Source organism: Tyto alba, unplaced genomic scaffold (genome assembly GCF_018691265.1).
Source record: "Tyto alba isolate M040663 unplaced genomic scaffold, T.alba_DEE_v4.0 Super-Scaffold_27, whole genome shotgun sequence".
In the NCBI taxonomy this organism is placed as follows: domain Eukaryota; kingdom Metazoa; phylum Chordata; class Aves; order Strigiformes; family Tytonidae; genus Tyto; species Tyto alba.
In genome coordinates, this window is record NW_024881301.1 from 6,185,406 (window position 1) to 6,203,524 (window position 18,119).

At 41.4% G+C, this 18,119-nt stretch overlaps 1 protein-coding gene across 5 annotated transcripts in view; it reads left to right on the plus strand.

The window, feature by feature from the left end:
* The first annotated feature begins 1,707 nt into the window (after positions 1 to 1,707).
* The window catches only part of CHST9 (carbohydrate sulfotransferase 9), a 92,706-nt gene continuing 76,294 nt past the window's right edge, over positions 1,708 to 18,119 (plus strand). The window contains exons 1-4 of one of the 5 annotated variants that reach the window (XM_042798276.1): positions 1,708 to 1,805; positions 2,764 to 2,811; positions 2,922 to 3,010; positions 9,570 to 9,778. In XM_042798276.1, coding sequence (XP_042654210.1) covers positions 9,679 to 9,778 — 100 coding nt within the window. In that variant the 5' untranslated portion in view covers positions 1,708 to 1,805; positions 2,764 to 2,811; positions 2,922 to 3,010; positions 9,570 to 9,678. Of the gene's footprint in view, positions 1,806 to 1,898; positions 1,971 to 2,763; positions 2,812 to 2,921; positions 3,011 to 4,638; positions 4,774 to 9,569; positions 9,779 to 13,065; positions 13,137 to 18,119 lie in introns of those variants that run through there. The other 4 variants (XM_042798275.1, XM_042798277.1, XM_033001043.2 and 1 more) reach the window with 4 other exon arrangements.

Consider the following 18,119-nt stretch of genomic DNA (forward strand, 5'->3'; position numbering starts at 1 on the left):
TTGTTAAATTGTAAACCAAGACTTGGATTTATCCCAAAGCAATTAATTTATTCCTTTAACTGAAAAAAAAAAAAAATCAAGACATCTGATCTTTTCAGTGTTATATATAACTTTAATCAGTTGACGGATACAGTCTGAGTAGATCAATCTGAAGAAATATGTTTGCAGCATGTACTTATTGAGTGAAATTAAATCTACGACACTCAGAAGGTTAATCTGTATACCCTTATTAGAAGCTTCAGTGACCTTCATTACACTCTTGTAGGTGTATTACTTCAGGAAACTAAAATTCAGTAGGCATGTTATTTTTCTCTAAAATCTCACTGGCCATCAGGGACTAATAGCTCTGTAATTTAAATATGAGGCTGCAATTTTTTGTTAGAGCGAATGGTTATCATAGTATCACATGACTGTCAGGTTGCCTAAAAGGGGAAACAGGCTCAACCTTTATGAAACAGCAAACAACTGGCATATTCTACTGTTAAACCCACTTCCCTTTCTCCTTCCTCCCCTTTTATTTCTATTAGGGAGGCAGACAAGCTACAGGTGTGAGGAATAGTCTTTACTCAATAGAACTTTTAAAAGTGGATCCATGGGTTGCTTTAACGGAGAAATCTCTGCTCTGAGCTGCTAGCCTCTGTAAAGAAGTGTGGCTAGGGAGATCCTCAAGTGAGATAGAAGAGAGAAAATTTATAGCACCACAGTGAGGCTATATGTACTCACACAACCCAAACTAAGCAGGAGCGGGATGGTTTAGCGCTTGGATTGGAAATCCATAGGGAACACCCCTGCGCGCAGGTCTTGGCTGCCTGTGGCTGCTACAGATCCTGGGGCACTTTTCAATGAACATGTGTTATCCCCAGCGTCTAAGCTCGGGTTGGGGTAATTACAGTCTGCTTAGTTAAACCCCCCTGGAAATCAGAGCAGCACACAGCTCTCTACCGTCTGCTCTGAGCCACTGCCTTGTGCTGGTTGGCAGTGTTCAGCTTCACACTGAAGGTGGTTGTGCTTCGCTGGTTGGAGAAGTGATCCCTGTGTGCTGGCTGTAACAGTGTGAGATGATTTGAGACCTGTTGGGGTAAAAGACGCTGTAAAAACATGAAGCATTACATTCCTGTTATTCCAAGAAAGGCTTTATGCTGTGAGCAATGGGGCTGTGGCTGAGGGAGCATTTCAGAAGTGCTGGGGTAATTATAGGGACATAGCACTGCAGCAAAATGCCTAAAGGGGAGAGAGCTGGATAGAAGTGGTTTGAGCAGAGCTCTGTAAAGTCAGAGCTCCTCTGTCCTTACCCCATCTTAGCAGGAGCTAGAGCTGTTTTTCCTCCAAGGACTTCCTTGAAGAAATACAAGTGAAGCAATGTGCCCGTTAAAGAGACATAATGTTATTTATCTACATGGCTGGTCTATTGTGACAATAAACTGATAACGCTTTCAATGCACCTCTGAAGTGCTAATAAGCAGTAATTTAGTGTTTTGTTTTTTTTTTTTTTTTTTTTTTCCTCTGCCATCCCGCTTCCCATAGACGACAGTAAAGTTTTTACAGTACCTGTTTTAGCAGCCAACTACAGCTGTGACTGGCCTCTACCTGGCAGCTTGTATTTCTTTGCTAGCACGGGGAGAGCCTACCTCCGGGTGTGTAACAGGCCACAGAACCTGCCAGCAAAGCGCTTGGTCTCAGGGGCGCTCAGAGGCAGGACCGGAGCGCAGCTCCCCGCGCAATGTCGCCGACACGGCGGCGGCGGGGCGGGAGAGCAAACGCTGCCTTTACCTGTCCCCGCGGAGACCCACCCTCCCGGCACCGGGGTGAGGCGGGGGGGGGGGTGTGTGGGGTGTGTGTTTGGGGGGTGTGGGGTGTGTGTTTGGGGGCGGGGGGGGCCTCTCCAGCCCGCCCGGCCCCAAAGTTTTGCGGGGAAAGTTTGTGGGGAGGCGCCGCCGCCGCGGGAGGCGCCGCCCGGGAGCGGCGGGCAGGTGAGGGTGGGGCTGCCGCGGGGGGCTCCCACGCGGGGCGGGCGGGGTGGGGGGGTAGGGGTGGGCTTGCTGCGGGATTTCCTCCACGGCCCCGCCCCGCGGCGCCGGGAGTTTCGCCGGCGGAGGCAGCGCGGCCGCCCCGGGAGGTTTATCGCGGGCCGCCCGCCGGAGACCGGCGTGGCCCCGGGCGAACCCCCCCCCCCCCCCCGCTTCGGCCGCCCGCGGCTCTCGGGCGGGGCCGTGGCGAGGGGCTCCCACCCCCGGGACCGGCTGCCGGGGGCCTCCTCGGCTCGGAGAGGGTGGGGGGCTGCGGCTCGCCTCGGGCGGCCGGGGCGTCCCCAGAAGTCGAGGGGGACTGCCGGGGCTCCGTGCGAGGCAGCGCTCCGCAGACCCACCAACTTTTCTGCTGACTCCTTACAGCACCCCCCTCACCCCCCACCCCCCCCCGTCACACGACGGGAATCGGGAATTCAGGGCACGTCTCCAAAATAAAAAAAAAAAAAAAAAAAAAGGTTAATATTGCCTGTGCGTTTTCAAGCAGTAGAGTGAATGATTGGGGCAGACGGCAAGTCTTCTTGGCATGCTGATAACACTTCGGTTCGCTGCAGTCAATAAACATCCTGTAATTTCACCAATTTTAAAAAGGGAAGATCTTGCTTGAACTCAGTCTTTTTCCTAATCTCCCCTATCCTGAGAGGGGGAAGAAAGTCCACCTCCCATCCTGCTAGAAGACTGAGAGCCATCAGGTTGCTGTCTCGTGAGCCCTGTTTCTGTTTAACCTCCCCAAATCCAGGTGACTTCCATGGGACTCCTCGCTGACTTCAAGCAGTGCTTCAGGCAGGTAAGAGCTAAGCGTGCCAAACCTGTTTTTGTCTGCTGAGGTGCCTTAGGGTCCCCCAGTCCTGACTGGGAGCTGTTAGGAAGAATACTAATGCTTTTTCCCTTTTGAAGCAAGAAGTCCTGCAGCTGTAGAATGAAATCCTTGGGAAGTTCCAAACCCATCACTTTCCGTACTGGAGTGTCTTCTCTCTTCTCTTTAAGTAAGCAAAACTTTTCATGATGCCGATGTGTTAACCGATGCACTCATGGGTAGGACAACTCTGCATTTGTCTGTTGTTAACACAAGCATAGCTTTTGTTTGTTTCTTCATAAAGACTGATTATTAGATCTGCGGCTTTAAATTTACCTACAAGTGGCTGAGGGTTGCTGTGTAGATTAAACTAATGTGGTCTGAAGTTCAATAGGATTTTTCGTTGAGGAGCAGGACCACATAAGTGGTTGTATTTGTGCATGTTCCCGGAAGCGATGCAGGTGCTATGGTCTCCTTTCAGTCAGCTGGTACAATTCATATGGAAAGATTTAATGGCATCAGAAACAAATACATGCTTTTCTACTAAAATGGGTCTTGTTTACATCCACTGCTTCATTAAAAGGAGTTTTTTCTTTGGAAATATACTGAAAGGATAATGAGGAACTAGTGACTTTAATAGATTAAAATGGCCAAATCAAATGCAAAACATATTTTCTTTGCCACGTTATTAATTTTGTATAACATGTTGTATGCTATAACAAAACATAATTGCTATAACAACATTGTGGTCTGCTATGTAACAAGGGAGAGTGAAGTAGAAAAATGTTAAATATGTGCAACTTGACTGGGTGGGAAGTTACTTTGGTGATGTTGATGTTTGGAATTTCCTGACTCCTCTTGAAATTTCAAATTTTTAAGCTCTGTTTTTTTAAAGGATCTTTATTGTTTCAGGATTTTCAGTGGGTGAGTGAAGGATGCTCATTTTGTTTAAACAGCTCTCTCCTTTGAAAAGAACTCCCTATGTATTTCAGGCAAAATGTTTGATTATTTTTGTCGTACGGGACTCTTAACAAGATTCTCTTAACTTAATTTGCAAGGTTGGTAGATAGTAATCTTCTGTTATTGCCAGTGATAAAAGTTGTGCAGGCCAGATGGTGTCTTCAATTACACTTCGACACGGCCTTTTTACAAGCAGCTTTTCACGTGAAGAAGTTGCTGAGGTGTCATCAGGACTGATGTACCAGTGGGCCTGGATGCTGGGTATCTCCCTCATTGGCACCAGGTACTGAAATACTGTCTGTCGTGGCTTGAGAGAGACCTTTCTCACTGCACTGCCCTGTCAGTACTCAGCCCCTGTAGCGAGGCCTGCCAGATTATTAACCACCCCACGCCCCTGATCCCCTCAGCAGATTCCTATGGACAGGAAGGGCTATGTTATGGGAATTTTGGCTTGGTTTGCATTTTAAATTTTTTTTTTTTCATTTCTACAAACTTTCTCAGCAGCCCTAAGTTTGGTTATCTTGATCTGGTTACGCACTTAATTCAAATTACTGTAAGGACTTTGACTTCACCCAACCATAACACTCAGCGTAACTTGCTGAAAAGAGAAAATGGTAAATATTGTATGTTTATTTCTAGCAACCGTTGGAATAAAGCAGAACAAAGAGTAACACTGCCTGATATGAGGAACTGTGCAAGCATTGTTAAGAGCTGGAGCCGTGCCTTGCTCTAGTTGTTGTGTAGCCGGAAAGTTGAGATGTGGACAGTGGAAAGGTGATACTGGAGGATCACCTACGCGTGAAGTAGGGCACAAGCTAACAGATGAGAAGTGAGGGAGGAGGAGGAGCACTGAAGTGAGGAGGTATCCTTGCCTCCTTGCACTGACTGAGCTGAAAGTAGCCTGGGTCAGTGTCCAGCGGGACATTCTTCGGTGCAAAATTTTCTTGCTGTCGTACTCCAGTGGGGGCATCAGAAAATGTATTGCTTCTTGGGGTAAGGAGGGAAGAAAAAAATTGCGTGGGGTTGCAGTAGCTTTCTGTGTCTTTCTCTCATTTTACTTCTATTAATTTGGTTGTGTCTAACAAGACACTGAGTGGGTGGGAATTTGTGGTAACCCACAGTAATGACCATTGTAAAGAGTATGTTTTTTTAATCAGTATTCTGCTGGCTAACCACTCATTTTGATCATCATTTTTTTCAGGGGAAGGATAAAAGGTGGAGGGGAATTAAATGCAAAACATTAGATTGCCTCAAACTATTTAGAAAACTTTCACTTTATGTTTTTAATTTTGGAACTGGTGAGGGTGAGGGTAATTGTGGCAAGGAAGCCTTAAGTTAGACAAACATACTGCGACCAGATGCCACTGGTTTTGTGTGGTCTGGAACAGGAGGAAGCCAAGAATGGTACCTGAGAGCTAGAGGTGCCTCTCCTCAGCTGCAAGTGCATTTGCTTGCCAGGAGGAGAAAGGTGGATGATGTACTGAAAATGACGAATCATGCCAGAAGCAGGAGATGCACTCTTCCCCGTGTTTGGGTGGCTGTTCTATTTCAATTGCTTGTGTTGGCCCTGTGCAGGAATGTGCCTCTTTGAACTGGACCCAAAACGCAACGGGAAAAATGCAAGGATTTTACATTAGCAGAATGAGGATTCCTGAAACTCTTAAGTTTGACAACAGTATTAAACAATTTGGCCTTAGAAGTGAATTATTATAAACTTGTCAAGTTTCTAAATTTTTGCTGCAAAGAGGTCTGTGTTGTCATCTAAGGCATGCAGTGTTTTTGTCTGCCACATTAACTGTGTCTCCATGATGGATAAGAACAGTATATAGCAATCATTCTCCAGTACTCAAAAGGACTTGAAATTTTGAGGTGTGTGCGTCACTATGACATTTTCTATGAAGGATTGAGTTGCAGCAGATGGGACATTGGGGTCCATACTTCCAAAAGAGATGGGTGGGAGGTTGGGCTAAAGAAAGAATCAAGTTCAGCATAGGTGGGAAAGACACAGCAGTTTCTTAGGCAGCGTTAGTTTCACCGTAGCAAGCATCCCGTTCAGTAGCATGGTCAGCACAGTCGAGCCATGTTGCCCGGGACTGGGAGCAAAGAAAGATTTACAGTTTAACTAGGGATGCTGAACCTCTGTCTGGATACAGCTCATCTCTTCTGAAAACACGTAGGTTGAAAGTAATTGCTTGTTGGCTTTTCCTTCACAGTCACAAGAGAACATTCATCTTGATTAAAGAATATTTGCAGGTATTTCCTCCTTGCCAGGATGCTAGAGAGTGTTATCCATGACCATTTCTTTTTATTACTAAAGAAGCAAATTTGTCAGTGTTGTGCAGCTATTTTTCAAGTTCTGCTAGAAGACTCTTAGACTTCTTCTAATGTTGCTATCATTTTTTCATATGTGGGTTACAAATCACTACATTAAATAAATTAAACTACTTATTCAAGCTGAAAAGCCTTTAAAAAAATCTCATCAGGTAGCAGAATAGCTTCAGATTTTTGATGCATTTGATGTATTTAGAGTCTTAACCTGTGCTAAAATAGGTAGTCTGAATTAAAACTAATGTTACTCTTGTTTAAAGCTAATCTTAAAACTTAGCCAACACATAAAGAATACAGTTTCATATAAATTACATTTAAATAAAATAATTTCAAGCAACATGAAAATACTTGATACAAAGATAACTGTAGTGCCTGTGATGGTGGAGCGAATTATCTTTGGGATGTGTTTGTTTGGTAGTTCAAAAAAATAAATGTATCTTGAACGGCTGTTTCCTTTTAGGAACTTCTATCCACTCAAAACTGAAACTACCCAAGTAGAAAAACATCTGTTTTCTTATTCACAAATTAAATTTATTGGAAGCTCCTGATTTTACTGTGCATCCTAAAGGTGATGATACAGGGCTTGTAGATAGTATTTCACAGAACCATGATCGTGTTTGGGCAAGGCCAGCTGTATGCCCTATGCCATCATGGATGCATGCGATGGCTGGTATTGCTAAAGGAAGAACCATCGGCACTATTCCTTGCGTAAATCCTTTGTGGGCTGCAGTTTGGTTAAATCAGAGTTTCCTGACTTCCTTTGGCAGTAAGGTCCCCATTCCTTCTTTCTGGAGCAGGAGCAGTTTTTAGCTGGATGAGCTTCCTGGATGTTACGATGCAGGTGTGTAAGCCCTCATGGTGGTGGCAAGAGCTGGGCGGTCGGGGGTGATGAGAACAAGTGGTTGAAGAGAGCCGCAGTGTCAGCCTACACATGTCGGAAAAGTTCGTGGAGATGTGGTGTGAGATACTTTGATTTCAGCATCATCCATGTGGCCTGAAAACACTTCTCTTGCCCACTCAAGGACACTGGTTTTTAGAAAGGAGAGCTGAAAATGTCAGTTTTGTGTAGTCAGAGATGGAAATAAGTGACAAAACCACAAAAGCGGGCTCATTTGGAAGCATGCCTCTATTCATTGTGTGTGTCTGGATTGCTTGCTTTTTATTGTAAGAGATAAAGTTATGAATCCCAAACAACTTTTCCAAAAGAAATGGATTCCTGCTGTCTAGTACCTGCAATTCAATTGATTTATTTCAAATGTACTAATTCAGACCTTCATGTCTTATTTATTTGGCTTCCCGCACCCCCCCCCCCCCCCCCCCCCCCTTATCCAGATGCTGTCAATGTCCTCTTACATGAACAACACAGCTTTTGTCTGGGGGAAAACAGAAGAGGTTTGTATTCATTGGTCCTTTGACTAATGGTTCTTGAAGCATTGCGCATGCTGGGAAGCTTCTGTCATGTCAGCAGAGTGATTTCTGAAGACGTTCAAACAGTACGTTTGCTGCAGAACTGAAGTTAGGTACAAAGACCTAAGTAAACCTTTTAGTGTAGATAAGGAAGACTGCAAGTCTGAGAATGCTGAGGGCACTGCAGGAAAAGGTGCATGTGATAACAGCACATGAAGAGCTGGCTGGAAGGAGGCTCCACTCCCCACACCCTTGCACAAGTCATTTCACAGTGAATTCCCGAAGCATTTTCTTTGGTTTTGCCCAATATTCACTGCTTCCTTCCAATCCCGTGAATCATCCCAATAAATGCAAACTGGTACCTGTATATAACGTGTTGGGAATTCCATCTCTGCAGAATGAAGGCAAAAAGAACTGGATGGAATAAAGAACCCACTCACCTTCCTTCCGTCTTCCAGGTTTAAGCCAGATATTTCATGACCCATACAAAAAAGACTTCAGACAGAACATTTACATTTTCTTAATGTCTAGCTATCTGTCTTCTATGGAACAATTACATCTAAAATGATTAATATTTAAATTCTGGTTTACATTTTCTGCAGGCAAGTTTATGCTTCGGAGAAGTGTATAGTTTTAATGGCACAGAATGGGAAAAAATTCTGTAAAGTTCTGAACGCAATTTTGTTCTTGAGATCTTTCGTCTCTTTCTAATGTAGTTACTTTGTTCATTCAACAGCTATTTTTAATGGGAGTTCCTGCTAAGCCTTATGCTATGTGTATTTTTAGAAACTCAGCAATTATAGATGTAACAGTGTGGAGTTACTTAAAAATACAAACTTGTGGAACACACAGTACTTGTACCTTTCAGAAGAACTGCTAAATGCCTGCATTTTCTTTTTCTGTTTATTTGGATGCACGTGTACTTTAGCGCCGTTCTTCTAACAGATTTCCCATTCAAATATTTTTCAGTAGGCTGTCTTCCTTTAAAAGCTTGAGGTTTTCTTTGCATTCTTTGCGGTACTTTACCAGACACTTCTATCAGAGATGCACTTACAAGGGTGTGCGTTCTGTTGAATTTTAATACTTTTTCTTTTGCTGTGCAGGCCAGTTTCAACAGCTGCTCTTCAGCTTCTAGTACCGTGCTTTCAAAAGTGAACGCGTTCTGATTCAGGTTAAGGAGTTGTCTTTTTTTATGATCCACAGTGTATTCTATGTTCTGTTGTTACAAACTGAATTTTATGGCCCCTTTGTGGCAGGTGCAGGGTATTGGGTAAATTACTTCTGTTTTCTGGGCCCTCTGCTGTGCAAGAAAGTAATCTTTTTGATAAGGTTTTACATTTGATCTCATTTCCATTGAACGTAGTGGCAAGACTTGACAAGTCCTTTCCATGTTGCAAAATAGCTGAGTAAAAAGATGATCCATTAATTCTCTTTCTGCTGCATTACTGATATACCATCTTACGCTGACCTGACCTTCCCTAACCCTGCAAAGCTCAGCTTGGGTCCAGGCCTGAGGGCGATGGTCAGAGCATGGCTGGGCGAAGTGTAGACTGAACTGACGCTGGGGCACTGCGAGCGGGGTCGTCGTGTTGCAGGGGTGGCTGCCGGCATCCTTCCCCGGGCACACCGGATTGCGCAGTCCAGCAGCGGAGGCACCGGGCCGCCCGTCGCAGCGGGGCTGGTAGCACTGCAGTGCAACCCAGCCACCCGGGGAGGCCTCCAGCTGCTGCTGCAGCTGTGATGGTTGATGGGCAGCGGTGTGACACTGGTGTGACACCCGGGCGTCTCGTCTGGGGCGTCACCTCCCTCTGTTACAGCAGCAGGAGATGTCCGGGGGCGTGGAGGTGGAATGGTCTTCGCAGCCACTTTGAGAAACACTTCAGCTTAGAATTCACCCAGGGGTAGAAAGATTGTTGAGATCGTGAACAGAAATCTAAGCATTGAAAGTAATAGCTTCTAAGAGCTCCAGCTCGTATATAGTATGCTGTTTACACAATCTCTGGTAAAGAATAAAAATGTAACACGAGAACTAGCTCTATCTCTTGTTATTCCAGGTCGGTATCTCAGGGGAAGATACTGAAGAAGATGCAGGCACGCTGAGAACTTCAGGAAAGTCAGCCATGCGTCCTTCTGAAAGCTGAAAAGTAGCCCCCTGGTAGTGTCATGAACCTAAGACAAGTCTTTGTGTCTGTACTGATGTTTGGGGTAGCTGGTCTACTCCTCTTCATATATCTTCAAGTCTGGATTGAAGAACGACATACAGGTACAGTAGGTTTTCTCCTTGTTTTTTTTTAATGTAATTGCATCCATTATTTAAAAGATGACTGTAAAGTCTGTTGTATACATATGGACAGCTGAGGGGAGTCTCCCCCCCATTTGGGAGTGTGTAGAATGGCATTGAAAACAGACTTGTTTTAATTGCTGTGCTTCATATAAGCATGAAGAATTTTCTTGAATCACATGAGAAGATGCCCCCAGCTACCTAATCATATTGTATCAGCTTCATTTGCAAAAGCAAGTGTTGCAAAAGCATACTGTGTATGCATGAAGCCAAGCAAGTCCAGTTTAGAAATAATTCTGTATGATGATTATCTGTGGGTTTTGTACATTATATTTTGTGTGGCAAAGCAATTTTTTGAGAATTACTGCTATGTCTTAGACAGAAGTGGTCTTATAAGCAAGGCTTATGGAATCATCCTATCCCTTTTTTTGGGTTGGTTGTTTGAGACAGATACTGGACTTATAAAACTTTTTTTATATATATAGCATCAGAATCGTGTTGCAGCTTTGGGTAAATCTGTATTGGCATTGGCTCAGGATTATCTTCCGAGTTGAATTTCTGTGGTTCCTCATTTACCATATTTTGGTTTGCGCCACAAGGTTGGTCTAGATTCCTTCATGGATGAAACTAAACTAGGCCATTTGCCTTAACATCTAGTAGATGCTTAGTTCACAGGACCAGTCTGGAGTTAGTCTGAAGGAACACCCTCCTGAAATGTGCACAGGGTGGATGTCAGTAAGGTCCTTAACACCCACTGTCTTGCTCTGCAGAGCCACTTCTATTGTACCATGTTATTTGATGGCATATCTTTGATTTTAGTTGTATACTTATTTTGGTTTGGGGTTTTGTTTTTGTTTGGTTGGTTGGTTTTTAGGGTTTTTTTCCCCCTTGAGAGTCTCAAGTGTTCTAAACTTGTTAAGAATTCCTCACTTTTATGTCCTAATGTCTCTATTGCTCAGTTTCCATTTCCACTGTAAAACTCTTACTTTATAGTATGCTGATACCATTTTGAACAAATACATCTGTAAAACCACATTGGTGTTCTGGCTTTATTGATCTCTGCTTTTATTCCATATGGGTTGCTAGGCTCTGGTGTGTTTTAGAAAGCAGTGGTGAGAGGGGAATCTAGTGAATTATTCCTGTAATTGTTTGACAGTGACCTTGAGCTTTTTTTTAAATAAGTGCAATGATTGCAACATTAATTTCAGCTTGTTAATGTTTCTTGTCTGGTCCAAGGTATTTAGAAGCTTGTATTAACAAAGCTGTTAAAAAGAGGTATTACAGGCTCCCTTGTAATCAGCTGTTGACACAAGGCTGCTGGCAGAAACAGAGCACGCTGTGGGGAGGGTTCCTTGAAAATCTGTGCTGTTGTCAGGAATGTTAAGGGCAGATATCTTTGCTTTCAAGGTAGTTCAGGAATGTAGATGATAACTGTAGATTATTGATTTATTTACTTGCTAACATTCTTCACATTCCTTGCATCTTTTTGTGTGCTCTAATTAACCGTTCTTTCCTTGCAGTGCTCCTTGTTGGTACTTCTCACTGTCTTTTTTCCATTCCTTTCTTTTGTCTGTATCTGTCTACCATTAAAAAGAAACAGGAAAGATATAATAAAGGGCAAATTAGGACATACTGTGTTCTTGTGGGCAACGAGATGCTTTCTTTGGTGTTTTCTTTGATGTACTGTCATAATCTTCTTCAGGAGAGAGGCTTCTCCTTGAAAATGTAAATCATTTCCATGCGAAAACATTTCCATAATAAAATGGAAACTATTGGAGAATAACAGAGCAGTTAGTGAGCTTAAAGTGTGACTTCAGTTTTGAGTGACCTTTTATCTCACTGGACTGCTGTTGTGACAGCCCTTCAGCAAGATCCAAAAAAATGAATTTTGGCATTCTCTACAGTCGCTAGGTCATGCGCATCGGAAAGAGCATGGGGAAAATAATTCTTCGGTGTCTGCTCTTGCCTCTTCTTCCAGTTTCACATGTAGAGAGCCATTCTTTTTTATTTCAAGCACCTGTATTTCCTCTAAACCTTCTCGAGCTCAGTTCTCTAATGTTCTCCCCCTGTATGCTGCTTAAGTGTCAATGTGATATAAAACATATTTGCATATTCACAATATACTTTAGATTAGTTAGGGGCATTTTGCACTCTTTTTTTCTCTTCTGCTGTGTTTTTCATATTGCCACGTGTTGTGCACTGTGGCTTTTTTGGTGATCAGCTGTGTCTGGAGAATCCCAAACTGACAAATATCTTTACAAGGATTTTATGTTCTCCTTTAATCATATCACTAGTTTCACAGCTGTAAGACAGCTAGTTTTAATCTGCCAGTGGCTGAGAGTGTGATTTGATGTTCTATTAAGAAATGGAAAGTGTGACTCGTGCTTCTCAACTGCCATGCTGTGAGACTGTAGAGACAAGTGTTTGTTGTAGGCAGAACTGTTTTTGTCTTCAGCGGTGCTCTGGGTGAGACCTACAACATTCATGTTTGCATTTAGTTGCTGAAGGAGGGAAAGCTGGCTGTGTTTGTTTAGGAAAGTATCTGTTTTGCACAAGTGGGGTGCTGCTGCTTACCTCCCCATTCCTCTGACTTGCAGCCCTTATAAATCACAATCACTGGAAGAGATAGTACGTTTTACTAGATTGTTGTTTGTAATGTTCATACTTATTTCTCAGGCTCTTCTAGCTGTGGTGAAAATGATTTCCAATCAGATGTAGATTTTGTGGGGAATTGGAAAATTTAAGGTAATATCCTATTCTTTATTAATGTTTGTCTCTACTACTATATTAAAGTCAAACTACTTACTTTCATACTCACCATTCTCATTGTCACCTTTTCTCTTTCTCACTGTTCATAACTTCATACTAGGCCAAATGCCTCTTTTCTTTCATAGTTTGACTTCCTTTCTCTTTTTTTCCTCTTCTTTTTACTTGCTTTCCACATCTCTCAGATCTTAACTGTGATTTGATTCTCCCGTTTGTCTTGTTTTCCTCTAGACCTGATCTTCTCTAAGAATGTTTTTTTTATGATTTGCTTTTGCAAAATTACCTCATCACTCAAATTTATCCAGCCCAGGAACACCTTCACTAATCTTTCACCCTGTCCACCTACTTCAGATGCACCTGCAGGCTCAGCAGCTGGATGCATCTCAGCACAGCCATGTCTCCTGCTCCCTCCCACTGTGCTTGGACTCATCAGATTATTTCTCATCATGTTCATCATCCCTTTACCTTAAAAAAGAGAAAATCTTTCATTTAGAGATGTCTAAGAAACAGCTGCTAGCTACGTGGTGGTCCTCTCTGATGGCCTTTCAGAGACATTAGCAGACTGAGAGAACAGGTGAGTTTCTTGCTTTGGCTCTGTGCATGGAGCGTATAAGGACAGGATGATACATCCTTACTTAGATGTAGCAGAGCCCTTCTGTTGGGTGTCTTGCAGTTTACCTCAGTGGAGTAGTTGGGCACAGGCATGTTGGGAACAGTCCGACATTAGTGTCAACACATACAGACTTTATCTGGATGAAAACTTCATTGACATCAATTTTGATAATGTCATATATATGAAGCAATTGAAGTTCTCCATATATAAATATGTTCATTTATATATGAATTTATATACATAAATGGAATTTGATGTGAATTGGACTAAATCCTACAGCTTTACTTGACAATTCTCCATACAGTTTTGCATTCTTCAGTGAAAGAATCAAATATTGTGGCACTGATTTAAAAGCAATTACTGTTTATTACATACTTAGTAATTTCCAGCACTGTTAATCTTATACTGGGGAAGTAAACTGCTGGGTCTTCCAGGGTTGATACTGAGTTTTATACCATGAATCACCTGAATTAGTGGGTGTGGCATACAAAGGACACTTGCATTTTAATCCTGCTATTTTATAGATATGAATTGGAGTTCTAAGTTAGGGATTCTAATTTTGTACTTTAAAACTTTTTTTCTTTTTTTGAGGGGGGAACGGTGATGGTACAATTTAGTGTGACTGATCACAGATATTCTCAAATTATTTTGTAGTAAATAGATCTGTGTGCTGGGCTTGTTGTGTGGGGTATTGTTGTGTTTTGTTTTGTTTTGTTTTTTTTTCTCAAAGTTCGTGTAATGCTTTTTTTGTGCATGATTATAAAGGACTACTTTGGTGTTTCATGGGGTGCAGTATGACCACTAATTAACGTGAAGAAGTCTGCACTGCCTCTGTCCTCCCATGGGTTTCTGGTTCCTGAGGGTGAGAAAGTCTGCCCCTTCTTTCCCAGCAGCTTTCTATCTCACCTTAAGGAGTTTTTCTGGTGGTTTTTCTGCATGCTTTTTCCTTGCTTTGCAGGATACCAGTTCTGTAGTAGCCTGTGGGTGCCCAGGCATCCTTCTGCAGTCTGTGTGCTTTACTGCAGTTTTGTGCATCCTGAGTAGCTCCATCACACAGACCTTGTCCCTGTTCGTCGGGCTACAGCTCTTCTTTTTGTGAACAATCAGAATAAAAATTCAGATAAAAAAAATACCATTTTAAGAAAAGTTTGAAATTCCATGAACTGGCATGAGCTTTCTCAATTTAGTCTGCTATTGCTATAGCCATCCAAGCTATATCCATACTACTTGGCATAAACAGGTGGGTTTACGACACCCACTTTGCTGGATTTGGTAATCCAAGCGGATCCTTGGGGTCCTTTGCTAATCTGGTGAGATACTTTTACTCCATGGAGTGAGCTTCTTCCTTATCTATTACTACACTCTGTAATAAAAGAATGTGTGCATACACATGGTAATACTTAGCCTTTGCTGTTTCTGTGGGTTGATTTTTATTTAAACCTTGCCTAAGTGGAGTAACATTGATGTGGCTTAAAGGACAGTTTTTATGTAATGGATTGCAAAGGCAACTGTTAACACAGAAGTCAGAGTTTTCCCAGAGAGTCTTCAGTAAATACATTAAGCTAATACATTTGTAGAAACCAGGTTATAAATAAAGGAGAAAAGGACACTGCTTAATAACAGTTATTAATCATGAATAATTTAGTTCTTTTAGTAACCTTGAAATATTTCGGTTGTTGAAGTCTTGGGTTGTTTATGGGAGCCTTCTATCTGCTGGAGAACACCACTTGCATGGCAAGCAAATCTTCCTGGTTTACAATGCACAACTACTAATGAGGCTATTATAATGAGGCTAGATGTGTTTAGATTTTACCCTTCTGGTCAGAATAGGCTGTCTTCTCTGTGTAAAGTGGTTTTTTTTCTTTGCTTTTTTAAAAATCTGCCTCATTATTGGATTGAAGCAAGAAAGAAAGAGGGTTCAGTAGGATCAGTAAATACCAGTTGGTGACCAGTTACAGAGTTGTTGAAGTCCCAGAAATACTACAAGAATTTATTAGGTGAATTTCACCATATAACATAAAATGAGTTTCCATTTTTCCTCCCTGTAAGTGGATGCAAGTGGTAGGGAGAGAACAATTGTCTTTGCACAAAAGAAACAGGTAGAGATTGACACTTCGGCAAACCATAATGATCTAAAAACACAAGTAAAAGCTAAATATAAGAAATGATCGTTTTCAGAACTAGTGATTGTAGAGTCTCACCTTATCTTCAGCACTTGCAAAACCTGGAAGCTTTAAGAAAAAGAAGTTAAAATTTTATATTGCATCATATAACATGTAAGGCTGTATTTATCTGTTTGTGAGGATGTTCTTCCTAGGTCTGGCTGTTTAGCAGCCCCCAGTCTTGCATCTCACTCATTTTATGTTTATCATTCCTATAGCTAAATTGCATCTAATTTTAGAAATCCTTCTTAAAAGAAATTCCATCCATGCTGTTTTCTTGAGGGTATTGTGGAAGAGCATTTCTGAGTTGGTGGTATGTTTTAATCCTTTAGCTTCCATTTTCCAGTGGTATAAAAGAAATTAAATGGGATTTTTTGGGAGGCTTCTCTCAGCTATATATTCAGTAACACGTTTGAGCAGAAGCCGATGACATTTCATTTATTATTGAGTATAAGCTTTTGACAACCCACCCAACTTTGCTTGTACCTAGGCTACAGAGGTCTACCTCTAGAAGGGTGTAGCACATATCTTAACTGTACTTAGGACACCTGAACATAATCTTTCTTGCTTATTTTCAAACAGACTTTCAAAAGAGGCTACTATAACTTTCTTATATTTATAGGTATGTAACAGAACTCACTTCAGAATCTGTATTGTAACTACTGCTGGAAGTTTTTTTGGCTTGGTATTGGCACACTTACGAAGTCAGGTGCCCTCTTTACTGGGAAGGGTGAATGTCAATCATGCTGTCCTCAAAATGCTGTTTTGAATTGGATGCGAAACACGTATAGGTAGTCTTCACACTGCTTTCCAGTTATTTACATCCCCGGATCAGAACATCTAGATGACATTTGTAAATGTGATTTTACATGGAACCCTTAGCAATCATTGTTTCTGTTAAGTAGCTGTGCTGTTTTTTACACAATATGAGCTTTCAACTTTTGTGTAATTTTCTAACAGATGTGAAGTGGTCAGTTTTCAGTTATTGTCCACCATTGTTGTTGCTTTTAATAACTTTCAGTTCAGAGCACCTCTTCAGTTCCATAGAGCCCTTTCCTTAAAAGCTGATCATTCAGGCAATGAAGCTCTGCAGTTTTGTCTCTTCAGTGCACCGATTATATGATGCAGTACCATTTAAGACCTACACATAGCTTTACAAAGCAAGAAGGCTGGAGAGGTAATTTGTACCTGGCAGGTCATCATTTAGAAGTAATAGTAGAGAAACTTTGAGATAAAAGTTTCTGTGTTCCTGACGTTCCGTTTTCCTTAAGTGCACTGCACATGTTCAGAATAGCAAGTGGTTGCTGCTGGAGTACATTTAAGGCTGCTTACCTCTGCGTCTGATGTTGAGCTGCTTTGATACATCACTTGATTACAAACAGTCCTGTTAGAACATGTGATGTGGTCTTTGCAAAATTCCAAGGGAAACCTTTGGTTTCTTACTAGAATTAAATTAGAAATTCTGGTATTTGTTTTTAGTGTGTATATCTACATATATGTATATATAAGTATTTACTTTTAGTATTCTCTTTATTTCCCTTTGTGTGGGAGTAGAGAATGCAGGTAGGAGAAATACTTTAGACAGAAACCTATCTTCTCACCATAGTCAGCTATTTGGATACATGGAGATCAGTGTATATGGAAGAATTGTTTTGGTGTTCGGTCTCAAAAGCCTTTGTTTTTGTCTGTTTGTTTTCATTTTACTCATTTGGTGTTACTGCAAGCAGGTTATTTCTATAAATTAGGGATAATTCTTGATCATCTTGCAACATCTGTGAACTAAACATTTAATGATCAGTAGACTGACGGGTTACGAGTAATGGGAACCATTTCAGTGTACAAGGGTTGAATGTCCTACAGATGATGTGTATGATTTAGCTGGAAAAAATGTGATGTATGTCTCAGAGCAAAAGGCTCAAGGAAAAAGAAAATTTCCTTTAACTTTTTTTTAAACATGAAAAAACTGGTTTTATTTTTGGTTCTTTTTTATTTTTAAAGGCAATGATCATGGCATGGCAGCATGGAGATTGGCTAGGCTTTCATGTTTGGGACCCCACTCCCACTCCCTCAGACAACTGTCTCACCTTTTTGTATTTTTTGTTGTATATATGGTAATATCATACTAAAAGAAAAAGAATGTTTCTACAGTTTTAGAGTATTTATGTGGAAGACATTTCATAACTGTCAATTTGAAACTAGGAAGATCCATGTCACATCAGCATACAATGTTTTTCTTCTTAGCTTCTCCAATCTTGAGCCTTGTGGATGTATCTGTCGGAGTGAATGTTACTGTCTTCAGCCACAAAGCAGAGTTAGTTGGGTACTATCAAATGCTATGTTTAAACAGACCAAAAAAAAATACAAAACAAATCAACCAAAAAATCTTCCAAATTTTGTTCATTTCTATCTAACATTAGTGTTGGTAAACAAATCAGCTTAAAGATACTTCTTTCTTTGTAAAATTACAAATATTAATTACTCAAGAAAACTGCAAAATATGATGTATTTTAAGCATTGCCCTGTATATAGATGAAACTATTCCAAGGCATGTATAAGCCTCACTTGATGTAAAGCGATGGGGAATAAAATATCACACACATCAATTTGGTTTGGATTTTGATTGGTTTGATCTTGATTTAGCAAAGATGTGCAGCAGCTCCCTGTACTTCCTGGAAAGCCATAGTTGGCAGCAAGGGGTGACAGTATTTTGCAACCTAGAAAATATTATCCCCTGCAGTAGGTATTTAAGAACTCCCACTCCTTCCAGTCCAACTCATTTCCA